Below are 14,420 nucleotides of genomic sequence, written 5' to 3'. Positions count from 1 at the left end.
TGTCTCACTGTACTGCTCTGTGCTCTGTACCTCACTGCTGCACTGTACCTCACTGTACTGCTCCATCTCTGTGCCTCCATCTCTGTGCTGCTCTGCAGTGTAGGAAAATAACTGCAGATGCTGGTACAAATCGAAGGTATCACAAAATGCTGGAGTAACTCAGCAGGTCAGGCAGCATCTAGGAGAGGGAATGGTTGACGTTTTGGGTCAAAACCCTTTTGCTCCTCTGCCTCACCTTACTGCTCTGTGCCTCACTGTATTGCTCCATGCTCTGTGCCTCACTGTACCGCTCTGTGCCTCACTGTACCGCTCTGCCTCACTACTACTCCATGCTCTGCACTACTCTGTGCTCTGTGCCTCACTGGACAGCTCTGTGCTCTGTGCCTCACTGTACCGCTCTGTGCTCTGTGCCTCACTACTGCTCCATGCTCTGCACCGCTCTGTGCCTCACTGCACAGCTCCATGCTCTGTGCCTCACTGTACCGCTCTGTGCTCTGTGCCTCACTGTACCGCTCTGTGCTCTGTGCCTCACTGTACTACTCCATGCTCTGCACCACTCCGTGCTCTGTGCCTCACTGGACAGCTCTGTGCCTCACTGTACCGCTCTGTGCTCTGTGCCTCACTGTACTGCTCCATGCTCTGCACCGCTCTGTGCTCTATGCCTCACTACTGCTCCATGCTCTGTACCGCTCTGTGCTCTGCACCCCAGCGCTCTCCCACGTGGACAATCTCCACCAGGGGCAGCGCACCCCACGTGGGTCGGGCCGGGCCGCAGCGCGCCTGCGCGGGGCCCAGCTGTTGCTAGGAGACGGTAAACTTGAGCCGGGGGTGACGGCAGCGGACCGCAGACACCGCGACCAGCGGGACACCAGGACACCAGGGACAGGACAGCGAGGTGCCGACGGGCGCCGATCGCTGGTACCGGGGACAGGGCCGGGATCAGGGGATGACAGATCAGCGGGGCACCGGCGGCGTGGGCCCGTCACCGGGAGCGGGGACCGGGGGGAGGGAGGGAGGGGGAGGGGGCCGAGGTCCGGACCATCCCCTCCCGCTGTGGGGGGAGAGCCCGCCGCTCCGGCCCTTCCTTGGGAAGCCTTCCCTCGGGGTGTCTGATCGGCCAGACACCTGAGGCTGCACTGGCCTTGGACATCTATCTGTAGAGCAGGGAAGCAGGCCCTTCGGCCCACCCTGTCCATGCTAACCCATGTGGTAAAATGTAGACACAAGGAATTGCAGATGCTGGTGTACAGAAAAGGACACATAGTGCTGGAGTAACTAAGCGGCGTCAGGCAACAGCTCTGGAGAACGTGGATAAGCGACTTTCGGGTCTGGACCCTTCTTCAGACTGATTGTGGGAGGGGGAAAGCTGAAGGTGAGGTGGTGGCAGGATAAACCCAGGCAAGTGATAGGTGGATACAGGTGAGGGGGAAGGTGTTGGGTTGGTTTCAAGTTGCCCACCCATTCCTCCTTTTATCTGCTCATCTGCCGATCACAGTCCTCACCTGTATCCACCTATCACTTGCCAGGCTTTGTACCACCCCTGCCAGCTCTCCCCCCCCCCCCAACAAAATCAGACTGAAGAAAGGTCCGGACCTGAAAAATCATATATCCAGGTTCTCCATAGCTGCTGCCTGACCTGCTGAATTACTCCAGCACTTTGTATCTTTTTATTATTGTGATGAAAAGGTGCCCCTGAGGTCACTCTTACAGTAAATCTCTCATGTTCAGCTGTGCCCAAAAGTTTAGAGTCCTACATCAGTACCATCAAGTCATACATAAGTAAAACAAGTAGCACACAGAGAAACAAGTTGGTATACTAGGCTCGTCCCATATCTTACAAAACGCTTTCTATTCACATATGTATCCAAATGTCTTTGAAAAGGTGTAATTATATCCACCTATAACTTCCTCTGGCAGCTCATTCTAGATACAGACTACCCTTTGAATGAAAAGTGCCCCTGAGGTCCCTCTTAAATCTCTCACGTTAAGCTGTGCCCTATAGTTTAGAATCCTCCACCCTGGGAAAAGGACTGAAACATTCATTTTATCCATTTCCCTCATGATTGTGTACACCTCAACAGGGTCACCTCTCTCCCTCCTACACTTTAAAGGAAAATAATCTTTATATCTTCAGTTTTATTGATATCTGTAAAACAACAAAACCGGTATTCTTGTATGGCTTGTGTAAAAACCCATCATCAAATTTTGTTGGAAACGATTTTGCAACTTTCGCCTCACCACTGACCCTCAGATCAAAGGCCAAAATTACCAGATATGAAGACGATTTTGTACTTGAGTCATTTTCACTTTTTTAAATCACACCATCGAATATTTTGGATATTGATACCTAGGTGGGCTAAACTAACCAAGAGTGTTTAATTGCCTTTTGTACTGGCTACGGAACAATGAAATTCCTACCTGCTGCAGGCTCATTAATATTATAATACATATAATATAATCAATAATACAATAATGTAATTACCAGTGACACAAGGTAGCCATCCATAATGATGCAAAGCTGAAGTCCGTGGAGGGTTATAGTTGCTGAGGTAGGGTTGTGGTACATGTTGGAACCAATATAACCTCAGTGAAGTGTAGCCTTAATGGACACAATTTTGAGATATATTGAAAGACATATATAGAGAGACACACTAAAAAAAAAACTCACACAAGGCCAAATTCCATTCTGATACTTGCCACAAGAAATGAAATATTTGTTTGTCAAATGAAGAAATTGAGACCGTTTACATTGAAAGACTAATCTTTCACATCCATAAATATGTCCTGATTTGTTTTCTACAGTATTTGATGGAGAAAGGTTGAAGGCATAGTTTGAGAGTTGTGTAGCCAGTGGCAACCTATAATTGATAACATCTATTCAATCTTTACATCTCAAGTCAGGTCGTCAAGTTTATTGTCACATGCACAGTGAGATACAGGTACAATGAAAATCCTGCTTGCAGCAGCATCACAGGCACATAGACTCACACAACACACAGAATATCAATTATACATAAACCATACAGTGAAAAATTTAAAAAACTCGCCAGAAACAGAATAACTGCAAATTGCAATTCAAAAACAATTCCTGATAGAGCAAGAGGTTCATGATGATTTCACAATGTTCCGTTGTCGAGGTAGGATCAGGGTTGTGCAGGTTGGGTCAAGAACCTGATGGTTTCAGGGAAGCAGCTGTTCCTGAACCTTGCAACGTGGGACTTCTGGCATCCGCCCCTCCCGCCTAACAGCAGCAGTGAGAAGAGGGCACGGCCTGGAAGGTGGAGATTCTTGATGATAGATGCCGCCTTCTTGAAACAGTGCCTGGTGTCGCTGCTTTTGATGGTGGGGAGAGCTGTGCCGTGATGGAGCGGGCTGAGTCCACCACTCTCTGCAGCCTCTTGAGCTTCTCCTGTGCAGTACCAGGCCACAATGCAACCAGTCAGGATACTTTCTGCAGTGTATCTGCAGAAGTTGGTGCAATTTATTGGTGTTATGCTTTTAAACTTGGTCTGGTGATGCATGCAGCTGTTTAACTTATTTTACTGCATATCACAGTAAAACTCTAACATTAATAAGTTGGTGAAGTAACATATTACCTTAGTTTTTACTGCAGCCATGATGGAAATAGTGTATGTCTACACTAAAATACGGAGTGAATTTGGCCGGCAATGCAACTTTTCTGATCGGCCTGCAGAGCTGCACGTTGACATTATTCCAGATCCAGCGTTAGCAGATCACTTCATAGAAAAAAATCCAGTCGATGTGACTGTCCAATTTTCAAAAGACATGTCGGAACACGAGGTAAGATTCAATGTTGCAGCATCTCTAACTGTTAAGTCCGTGTAACATCCCTGATATTTCATTATGGAAACTGTGTTGACAGTGTTCATCTGACAGGGGCAGGCTGAAGACGAGTCACCGATTACTCCACATTCTCATCTTAGTTTAGTTTAGTTTAGTTGATTGTGCATTTTAGTTTAGTTTAAGTATACCAAGGTACAGTGAAAAGCTTTTTTGTTGACTAATATCCAGTCAGCAGAAAGACTATATATGATTACAATCAAGCTGTCCACAGTGTGCAGATACAGGATAAAGGGGATAACGCATAGTGCAAGGTAAAGTCCCATTAAAGATAGTCCCAGGATCTTAATGTGGTAGACAGTCGCTCAGGACTGCTCTCTAATTGTTGATAGGATGGTTAAATTGCCTAATAACAGCTGGGAAGAGAATGTCTCTGAATCTGGAGGTGTGCGTTTGCATTTGTTAGCAGCTTGCTGTTTACATTCAGCAACCAGTGAATAAATGAAAATGCAGAGTGATTTGAGAATGTGGAGCAAGCACAGGGCTGGACCCATCCAGTGACTGCATATTGGACACATCTACACTGTGGGCTGATCAGATAATTTATGGAGATCAGGAGACAGCACTAAAATATTTTGATCCATGGTCAGTGTGGAATATGTGGACCGAGGTTCCTATTTCCATGCTCTGTCTGTCTGCCTGTCCCATTTTCTTGCGGAGGGCATAATATAGATATAATCATCTGTAATTTATACCACAACAAATAAATATTCTCAAGGTGTTTTGAAGTGATGAGGAAAAAAACAAAATGATGAATTTGGAAAAAGAGACTTGGACAGGATAAGCAAAGGCTTTTTCGTAAATGAAGGCCCTTAAAGGAGGAGAGAGTTGGAGAGGTCATAAGTTCCAAGGAGCAGAATTAGGCCATTTGGCCCATCAAGTCTACTCTGCCATTCAATCATTGCTGATCTATCTTTCCCGCTCAACCCCATTCTCCTGCCGTCGCGCCATAACCCCTAACATCCTTACTAATGAAGAATTTGTCAATCTCTGCCAATCTACTTCAGTTTCTCTTGTCAGAGATCTGTTTTCTCTTCTCTTGCCTCAACTATTTTTTGTTTTTATATCCGAATTCCTGAATTTTTGCGGTTTTAACTGGAAGCAAAACGGCAATACATAATTTGGTGGCAGCATTTATTGCTTGCTTCAATATTGTCTCTCTAATTGCTTCAACAATACCTTGTATTGAACTTTGTTTTTCCAACATTTTAAAAGTAAGGAAGCCAAAGTGTGGCCTAGGGTTTTGTCAGATTATGTTCTCCGCCACAAAATAACCCTGAGATTATGTCTAAGATATGGGTGGGGTCTTGGTGATAGCACCAGAAAACTATCAATTCCATGAGTTATGCTTTTACTAATTAAACGATTTGATGCTTTTGTCGAACGCTCTTAAGTCTTTTTTTCTGTCGATTTTAAGGTAAACACAGAGCATATTTCAACAGAAATACGTGGGATTAACCACTTGGAGGGCGGCTGGCCTAAAGATATAAACCCAAATGATCTTGAACATACAATGCGTTTCCGCAAGAAAGTGGAAAAGGATGAAAATTATATCTTCACACTCATGCAGCTGGGCAGTGTAAGTGATGCAGAAAAGGAGACATCAATGCAAAATAGACCTTTCTTTGCTCTCCGAATAATTTAACTGTTGTAATATTACTACAACAGAGCCAGCACACTAATTGGCTCCTGTAACCAGTTTATGTGCTAAATATTTTTTGACACAATGTGGCTCATTTTTGAGATTGTTCATTTACGTTTAGCCTTTAAATTCTTTCTTGCAAAGATATTGGAAGAGAGCAATCAACAATTATGACAGTCACTTGGCAGTTAATTGTACAGTTGGCAAACTAGTTGGCCTACTGAGGACTAGTTAGCCAACTACTTGGCTTGCTAACTACCAAGGCAACCAGTATGTTGAGAACAAGAATAGAGACTGTTTGTAGAAACAAAGAACTGCAGATGCTGGTTTACAAAAAAACCCCCACAGATGCTGGTTTACAAAAAAAAAGACACAGAGTGCTGAAGTGACTGCAGGTCAAGTAGCATCTGTGGAAAATATAAACAGGAAATGTTTTGTGTCGGGAACCTTCTTCAGATTCTAGTAGGGACCGCCTGTTCCAGTAATATGGAGTCCTGATGGAATTGCATCTGGAATATTGTGTCCCAGTGTGCTCTGCCTACCTCAGGAGGGATTTGCTGGCAATTAAGGGGGTGCAAAGAAGGTTCACCATATTGATTTCTGGGGTGACTGGTTTGAGAATTAGAGAAAAGACCACACAAAGGGTTAGGGCTACCTGTACCCTTTTGAGTTTAAATCAATGAATGGTAATTTCATAGAAATGTACATAATTGTTTCTATTGACTGGGGTACTCGGGGTGGGAGGATGGGGGAGGTGGGTGCAGGCTCACAGTGTCAACATAAGAGGAGGAGTTTTTCCAGTCCATCAGTTCAAAGAAGGGTCTTGACCCGAAACGCCACCCATCCTTCTATCCAGGGATGCTGCTTGTCCCGCTGAGTTACTCCAGCATTTTGTGTCTATCTTCAGGATTTTCATTTTGCTGGTTGTGAATATTTGAACTTTTCTCCACCAGAGGGCAGTACAGGCTCAGCTAATCAGGACATTGAGGAAAGAGATCAGTAGAAGTTTAGATGTTAAGGGGACCTAGAGATATTAGGAATGTAAGGAAGGAGCATTGAAGTAAAAACTCAGCCATGATCGTAGTAAATGACAGGACTGATACGGGGCCGAGTGGCGTAATCCTGCTTCTATCCCCTGGGTTCTCATACTATTTGCAGTTGCTTGGATGAATGTAGTGCTGGCTTTGGACCCCACATCTGAGGAAGGATGTGCTGGCACTGGAGAGGGTCCAGAGGAGGTTTACAAGAATAATCCCAGGAATGAGTGGGTTAACATATAATGAGTGTTTGACAGCACTGGGCCTCTACTCGCTGGAGGTTAGAAGAATGAAGGGGGACCTCATTGAAACTTACCGAATAGAGAAAGGTCTGGATGGAATGGATGTGGAGAGTCTAGGACCAGAGATCATAGCCTCAGAATTAAAGGACATTCCTTTAGGAAGATGAGGAGGAATTTCTTTCTCTCTATCTATCTCTCCCTCCCAATCCTCTTCTCCTGCCTTCTCCCCAAAACCCCCGACACCTGAACTAATCAAAAATCTATCTATCTCTGTCTTAAAAATATCCACTGACAGCCTCCACAGCCTTCTGTGGCAAAGAATTCCACAGATTCAAAACCGTCTGACTAAAGAAATTTCTCCTCATCTACTTTCTAAAAGAACATCCTTTAATTCTGAGGCTATGACCTCAAGTCCCGGACTCTACCACTAGTGGAAACATCCTCTCCACACCCACTCTATCCAAGCCTTCCACTCTTCTGTTTTCATTGCCTCCGAATTATTGCTGGATTTAAATCCTGGAACCCCCTCGCTAACAGTCCTAAGAAAGTATCTTCACCAGAAGAATTGCCAAATTTCAAGGTGTTCCAACATCATTATCTCGGGAGCAGTTAGAGAAAGCTATTTGCTTTTAAATAAAACACATTATTCTATCACAGAAAGATGAAGAATTTCTGCTACTTGCATCAAATCCCAAATTATGTCCCACTCTTTCATCAGCCAGCATAAGCTCTGTGGTCTATCATGTTGAACTCAAAACTTTACCGTGTGATGAAATGTGTGGCAAGGAACTGCAGATGCTGGTTTAAACCAAAGATAGACACACATTGTTGGAATAACTCAGCGAGTCAGGCAGCGTCTCGGAAGAAAATGTTAAGTCTGAAGAAGGGTCTCGATCCGAAAAGTCACCTTTCCATTTTCTTGTACAATCCATTCGATTGATTTTGAAATCACTGTTGGATGCCAGCTGATAGTTTTAATTAAGGCCACAGAGACTGTTTTTGAAGCTTTCAACAGGCAGTAGTAATAAATCCAATAGAAGTGCTTGGTTATAGACTAATGGCAGGCAGTCCTGTCCCTCAACTGAAAAAGCAAAAGGGGGTTTTGAGTATCACCTACAGTACTATTTGTCCAAGAATTAAATGTGAGTTACGTCAAATATTGCTCAGCTCTGTATTCCTTCTTGTTTTGCAGTTAATGGAGCACTGCATTAAACAAAACAATGCGATCAATATTTATGAAGAGTACTTTGAAGATAAAGAGGAATCTGTAGGAATAAATGATGAGCCTCCCACTGCAAAAACCATAAATGTTTTCAGGTATTGCTTTCATTCTGCAGAATTCTGTATACCTCTCATAGTATGATTTTAGAATTGTCACAAAGGTACATGGGAATTGTTTGCCAATACGCAAGTATTCTGAGAAATTAAAGTAAATTTTCAAAAAGGATTCATGAAGCTTATCCATAATTTTGCTATTCTGAATCTCAAGGAAAATAAAATTCATGCATTTTTTCAACCGCAATGTGATCATCGACTGTCACAGCATGACACTCAAGTTTCATTGTTTCATTGTGTACTGAGTGGGCATTTAGGCACAAGAGCAGTCAGTCATATCATTAGTAAATGTCCCTTGTTGCCCAGTAGAGTCATTGAGCGATACAATGTGGAAACAGGCCCTTCGGCCCAACTCGCCCACACCGGCCGACAATGTCCCAGCTACACTAGTCCCACTTGCCTGCAGTTGGTCCATATCCCTCCAGCCCTGTCCTATCCATGTACCTGTCTAACTGTTTCTGAAACGATGGGATAGTCCCAGTCTCAACTACCTCCTTTGGCGGCTAGTTCCATAAACCCACCACCCTTTGTTGTGAAAAAGTTACCCCTCGGATTCCTATTAAATCTTTGACCTACAACCTACAGTGCCCTCCATAATGTTTGGGACAAAGACCCATCATTTATTTATTTGCCTCTATACTCCACAATTTCAGATTTGTAAAATAAAAAATTCACATGTGGTTAAAGTGCACATTGTCAGATTTTAATAAAGGCCATTTTTATGCCTTTTGGTTTCACCATGTAGAAATTACAGCTGTGTTTATACACAGTCCCCCCATTTCAGGGTACCATAATGTTTGGGACACATGGCTTCACAGGTGTTTGTAATTGCACAGGTGTGTTTAAATGCCTCCTTAATGCAGGTATAAGAGAGCTCTCAGCACCTTGTTTTTCCTCCAGCCTTTCCATCACCTTTGGACACTTTTATTGCTGTTTATCAATATGAGGACCAAAGTTGTGCCAATGAAAGTCAAAGAAGCCCTTATGAGACTGAGAAACAAGAATAAAACTGTTAGAGACATCAGCCAAACCTTAGGCTTACCAAAATCAACTGTTTGGGACATCATTGAGAAGAAAGAGAGCACAGGTCTCTTTGGCCTGCCTGTCCCTTTACGAATCGCAAAGGGACTGGCGGGCCGAGGAAAGGGCCTGTCCCATTTAGGCAATTTTTTAGACGACTGCCGGCGACTGTCAAAGTCATAGCAGATGGCCAAAATTTTCTTTTACCCTACGACAATGACCACGACAATGCCGAGTCAGGTCGAGATTACACCGTCTTCGGAAACATCGCGAAATTCCCACGCTTATCAATGCTTCTCCGGCGTCCTAATTTTTCGCTGAAATCACTGACAAGTCTGTAATTACTTGAGAGTTTTGAAATATAGCATCTTGCCCAGGTTACTTGAAAACCAAGCTTCACGGTAACAAGGCATAAACTGGATTGACTTCCAGTTTATTAATAGCAGTATTAAGAAATTTAATTTTAAACATGGTTAAATGGATTTTTGTGCGAAGTTTGGGCATTCTTTGAAAATGTACAGGAGATGCATATCTGGTTTCTGTGTTGCATATCTGGGTTGGGAGCCTACTTTAAATGTAATCGCTGATGGCCATAAACATCATGAAAATTCCCACGCTTACCTGACCGTCAAACTGTCGCCTCCAATCTACCTGTCAAATGTCCTCGGATATATCAGATCAGGCCCTGGAGATTTGTCCACCTTCAAACACGACAGTACCTTCAGTACTTCTTCGACAGTAACCCTGACTGCTCTCAAGACACTTCCAGTGACTGCTCCAATTTCCTTCGTCCTCCTGTCTTTCTCCTCGGTAAATACAAAGGAGAAATACTCATTTAGGAATTTGCCCATCTCCTGTGGCTCCACACAGAGGTGACCGCTTTGATTCCTGATAGGTCCCACACTCTTTCTAGTTACCCTTTTCCCCTTATGTATTTATAAAATCTTTTGGGATTGTCCTTAATGCTACCTGCCAGAGCTATCTCCTGGCCCCTTTTTGCCCTTCTGATCTTTTTTAGTTTACTCCTTAGTTTCCGAAACTCCTCCACGGATCCCAGCTGCCTATACCTGTCCCATGCATCCTTCTTGTTTTTGACTAACATCTCAATTTCCCTCGTCAGCCAAGCTTCCTAATGTTTGCCTGCTTTGCCCTTCACTTTAACGGGGACGTACACATCCTGAGCTTTCTTCAGTACACTTTTAAAAACATCCCACTTTGCTGATGTTCCTTTTCCCTCTAATAACCTGCTCCAGTCAACTTGAGCAAGATCTTCTCTCATACCCTCAAAGTTGGCCTTACCCCAGTTGAGCATTTTAACACATGGACCCTCTCCATCCCTATCCATAACTATCTTAAACCTAATCGAACGGTGATCACTGGTCCCAAAAGTCTCCTCCAGACACACTTCATTAACTTGCCCTTCCCAATTTCCCAATACTAGATCCAGTGTTGCCTTCTCACGTGTGGGGGCCCCCACATACTGCTTAAGAAAACTCTCCTGAACACTTTTGAGGAATTGCACCCCATCTGAACCCTTCACGCTATGATTTTCCCAGTCTATATTGGGAAAGTTAAAATCCCCGACTACAACAACCTTATTTGACCTGCAGCTCTCTGCTATCTCCCGGCACAATTGTTCTTCTAATTCCAATTGACTATTCGGGGGTCTGTAGTACACCCCCAACAAGGTAATCATCCCTTTCTTGTTCCACAACTCCACCCATTTAGCCTCAGTAGACGAACCGTCCGTAATGTCACCTCTGAACACAGCCATGACATCCTTTTTAACCATCAATGCGACCCTCCCTTTTCTTTTTCCCTCACCCCTGCCTCTCCTGAAGCTCCTACACATTGAGCTGCCAGTCCTGCCCCTCCCTTATCCAGGTTTCAGTCATGGCTACAACGTCCTAGTCGCTCGTACCTATCCATGCCCTAAGCTCATCTGCCTTACCTGTCAGGCCCCTTGCATTAAAATGCAGTTTAAACCAACCCTCCTTCCTCGCTCTTCGCCTTTCACCTGTCTATTCTGTCTACTAACCTTTCCCACACCACCCTCCATACCAACTTCTAGCCTCTCACGTGCCTCTGTCCTGCACGAGATCCCACCCCCTGCCAATTTAGTTTAAACCCTCATGGCTCAAACGAGTGAAGGTATAATTTCAAACATGGCACGAACAAGTGAAGGTACAATGACTGCCGTGAGGATGTCTGGCTGATGTTATAATTCATCGCCTGGTGTTATACATCACTGGGCCGAGAGGGTGGAATCCATTTCATTCCCAATGAAACCCGAAAAAGGACAGTTGAAATGCACTGCCCATAGTGTGATGCATGACAGTCATTTCTACCCTGCACTAATGATGGTACATGCTTACTTTGAAGGCTGAAAAAAGACACGTAATGTAGGTTGGATGACTTTGGTTAGACGACTGCGTGTACTGCGTGGGATAATAGTGGACAGCAAACTGCACGTTGTGTCGTTCACCAGCTCCAGCTGGAAGGAAATGTCATGACTGTATGGCAACAAGGAACTGCAGATGCTAGTTAATTCAGAAAAGGACACAAGGTGCAGCGGGTCAGGCATCATCTCTGGAGGACATGGATAGATGATATTTTGGGTCGTGACCTTTCTTCAGACGTCTGAAGAAAAGTTTTCACCCAGCGGTAGCGGCACGGTAGCGCAGCGGTAGAGTTGCTGCTTTACAGCGAATGCAGCGCCGGAGACTCAGGTTCGATCCTGACTACGGGTGCTGCACTGTAAGGAGTTTGTACGTTCTCCCCGTGACCTGCGTGGGTTTTCTCCGAGATCTTCGGTTTCCTCCCACACTCCAAAGACGTACAGGTATGTAGGTTAATTGGCTGGGTAAATGTAAAAATTGTCCCTAGTGGGTGTAGGATAGTGTTAATGTACGGGGATCGCTGGGCGGCACGGACTTGGAGGGCCGAAAAGGCCTGTTTCCGGCTGTATATATATGATATGATATGATATGATATGAAGATGTCATCCATCCATGTTCTCTAGAGATGCTGCCTGACCCGTTGTGTTACCCCAGCACTTTGTGTCCTTTTGTCACTATTGTGGTTGTTTTGAAGATTTCTGGCAATGGGGTTCATAGCTAATCTGGAATTATCTTTGGGACAGCAATGGATGATTCTCAGCGGACATTCTTACTGAATGCAAATATCTAACTCACTGTTTCTCACTGCGATCCATGTGGGAAATGTCTCCTGCATCACCCCGGGCAGATGCTGCTCATTGAGAACCCGTCACTTGCCCCACATCTTAAACACACTCGTTTTCCCGCGATGCTGTTCTGTGGAGAATGATTACCAATACACCTGAGGCTGGGAACAATTGTTTTTGCAAGCAGCACCCAAGATCAGGATCGAACCCAGGTCTCTGAAGTTGATGATTATTTAATAATTTTATATACTTTTATCAGGTCTCCCTACAACCTCCAGCATTCCAGAGAAAACAATCCAAGTCTATCTGACCACTCCCTGCCGCTAATATCCCCAAATCCAGGGTTCATTCTAGTATATGAAAAAGTCTGGTAAACGAAGAAGATGTATCCAAAGAAGATGTATCCAAAGAAGATGTATCCAAAGAAGGGTCCGACCCGAAATGTCCCACATCTTTTTTCTCCGGAGGTGCTGCCTGACCCTCTGAGTTACACCAGCATTTTGTGTCTATCATTCTGGTAAACCTCTTCTGCACCCTCTCAAAAGCCCCCACATCCTTCCTGTAATGGGGTGACCACAACTGCACACAGTGCTGCAAATGCAGCCGAAGCAAAGTCCATAAAGCTGCATCATGAATTCCTGACTCTTGTACTCAATGTCCCGACCAATGAAAGCAAGCATAGCGTTTCCCTTCTTCATCACTCTATCAACTTGTGTAGCCACTTTCAGGGAGTTATGGACTTGGACCCCAAGATCGTAATAGTGAGGCATTCCTTCATAATGCCAAACAATTTCAAACAAAGATGTAACAAAGATGTCAGATCCTTCACAGAAGTTAATTAATGTCCTAAACTGCTTCTTCCGCACACATCTGCCACATGGTCAGTGTACACACCTTTTCACTAAACGCCTTCAGCATAATTTTAGCTCCACGAGTACGAATATCCACGTTATAGATGACAATTTTACAACTCCAAGGACAAAAAAAAGAGACAAAAATTCAAGCTGTAAGTATTTTCGGTCTAATTTGCAGACAATGGTGGTAAATAAGTTGTGTGAAAATGAATTTATGTGTAAAAATTCAACAGATAAACAGGTTTATGATTAGTTGTTTTTATTATTTTTGCAGCATTTAATTCAGAGAATTAAGCCTTTTCACGTGGATGAGCGTGCAAGCAAATTGGTACTGAAATAGATTTTGTTCAAGAATTTGTATAATGAATTATTTCACCTTTATTGTTTCTCGTTAGTGATCCTAACATCATTAAACGGACGGTATCTCACATTTCCTGGCACCCAGATCAAGGGAGGAAAATGGCAATTTCCTATTGCTGCTTGGAGTTTCAAAAAATTGTCTTTGATACCAATACTGAATCGTACATCTGGGACATGGGTAACTCAATTGCCATTCATGTGAAGTAGAACTGTCATTGATGTGATTCTTTTTATGGAATACAATCTAATTGAAAATCTTTTAAACTTTACAGCAATATTATCCATTTCACAATATATAAAAACTGAGAGAGCACCTGTAGCAGAGGGTTCTCTTAAACACGTAGTCTAGTTCAGTTTACTATTGTCACGTGTACCAAGATACAGTGAAAAGTTTATTTGCATGCTATCCAGTCAAAGAAAAGGCTATTTGAAAACAATCAAGCCTTTCACAGTGCACAGACAAAGGGCACAACATTTAGGGCAAGATATAACAATGAAGTCCAATTAAAGGTAGTTCAGTGGTCTTCAATCAGGTAGATGGGAGGTCAGGACTGCACTCTAGCCCTTGTAACACATGCAAACTTGTCAGATGTTTACACAAGTTTATTGTATTCCTTGAATCAAAAAGCCACAAATGGTCCACGTTTGCAAGATCTGAACTAAATCCACACTCAATGGAGGTATCGCAAAATGCTGGTATCACAAAATGCTGGAGTGACTCAGCAGGTCAAGCAGCATCGAGGAGAGAGGGAATGGTGACGTTTTGGGTCGAGACCCTTCTTCAGTCTGAAGAAGGGTCTCAAACCGAAACGTGTGTGAAGAAGGGTCTCGACCCGAAACGTCACCCATTCCCTCTCTCCTAGAAAATAACTGCAGATGCTGGTA

General features: G+C 43.9%; 1 protein-coding gene across 3 annotated transcripts in view; it reads left to right on the top strand.

The window, feature by feature from the left end:
• The first annotated feature begins 769 nt into the window (after positions 1-769).
• The window catches only part of dnai2b (dynein, axonemal, intermediate chain 2b), a 41,859-nt gene continuing 28,208 nt past the window's right edge, over positions 770-14,420 (top strand). Inside the window, exons 1-5 of one of the 3 annotated variants that reach the window (XM_078401837.1) lie at positions 770-895; positions 3,602-3,801; positions 5,279-5,440; positions 7,975-8,099; positions 13,571-13,713. In XM_078401837.1, coding sequence (XP_078257963.1) covers positions 3,616-3,801; positions 5,279-5,440; positions 7,975-8,099; positions 13,571-13,713 — 616 coding nt within the window. In that variant the 5' untranslated portion in view covers positions 770-895; positions 3,602-3,615. Of the gene's footprint in view, positions 919-3,601; positions 3,802-5,278; positions 5,441-7,974; positions 8,100-13,570; positions 13,714-14,420 lie in introns of all 3 variants that reach the window. The other 2 variants (XM_078401836.1, XM_078401838.1) reach the window with 2 other exon arrangements.

The sequence above is a fragment of the Rhinoraja longicauda genome, chromosome 6, assembly GCF_053455715.1.
Source record: "Rhinoraja longicauda isolate Sanriku21f chromosome 6, sRhiLon1.1, whole genome shotgun sequence".
NCBI classification, from domain to species: Eukaryota; Metazoa; Chordata; class Chondrichthyes; order Rajiformes; family Arhynchobatidae; genus Rhinoraja; species Rhinoraja longicauda.
This window is presented reverse-complemented; position numbering and strand designations above follow the sequence as displayed.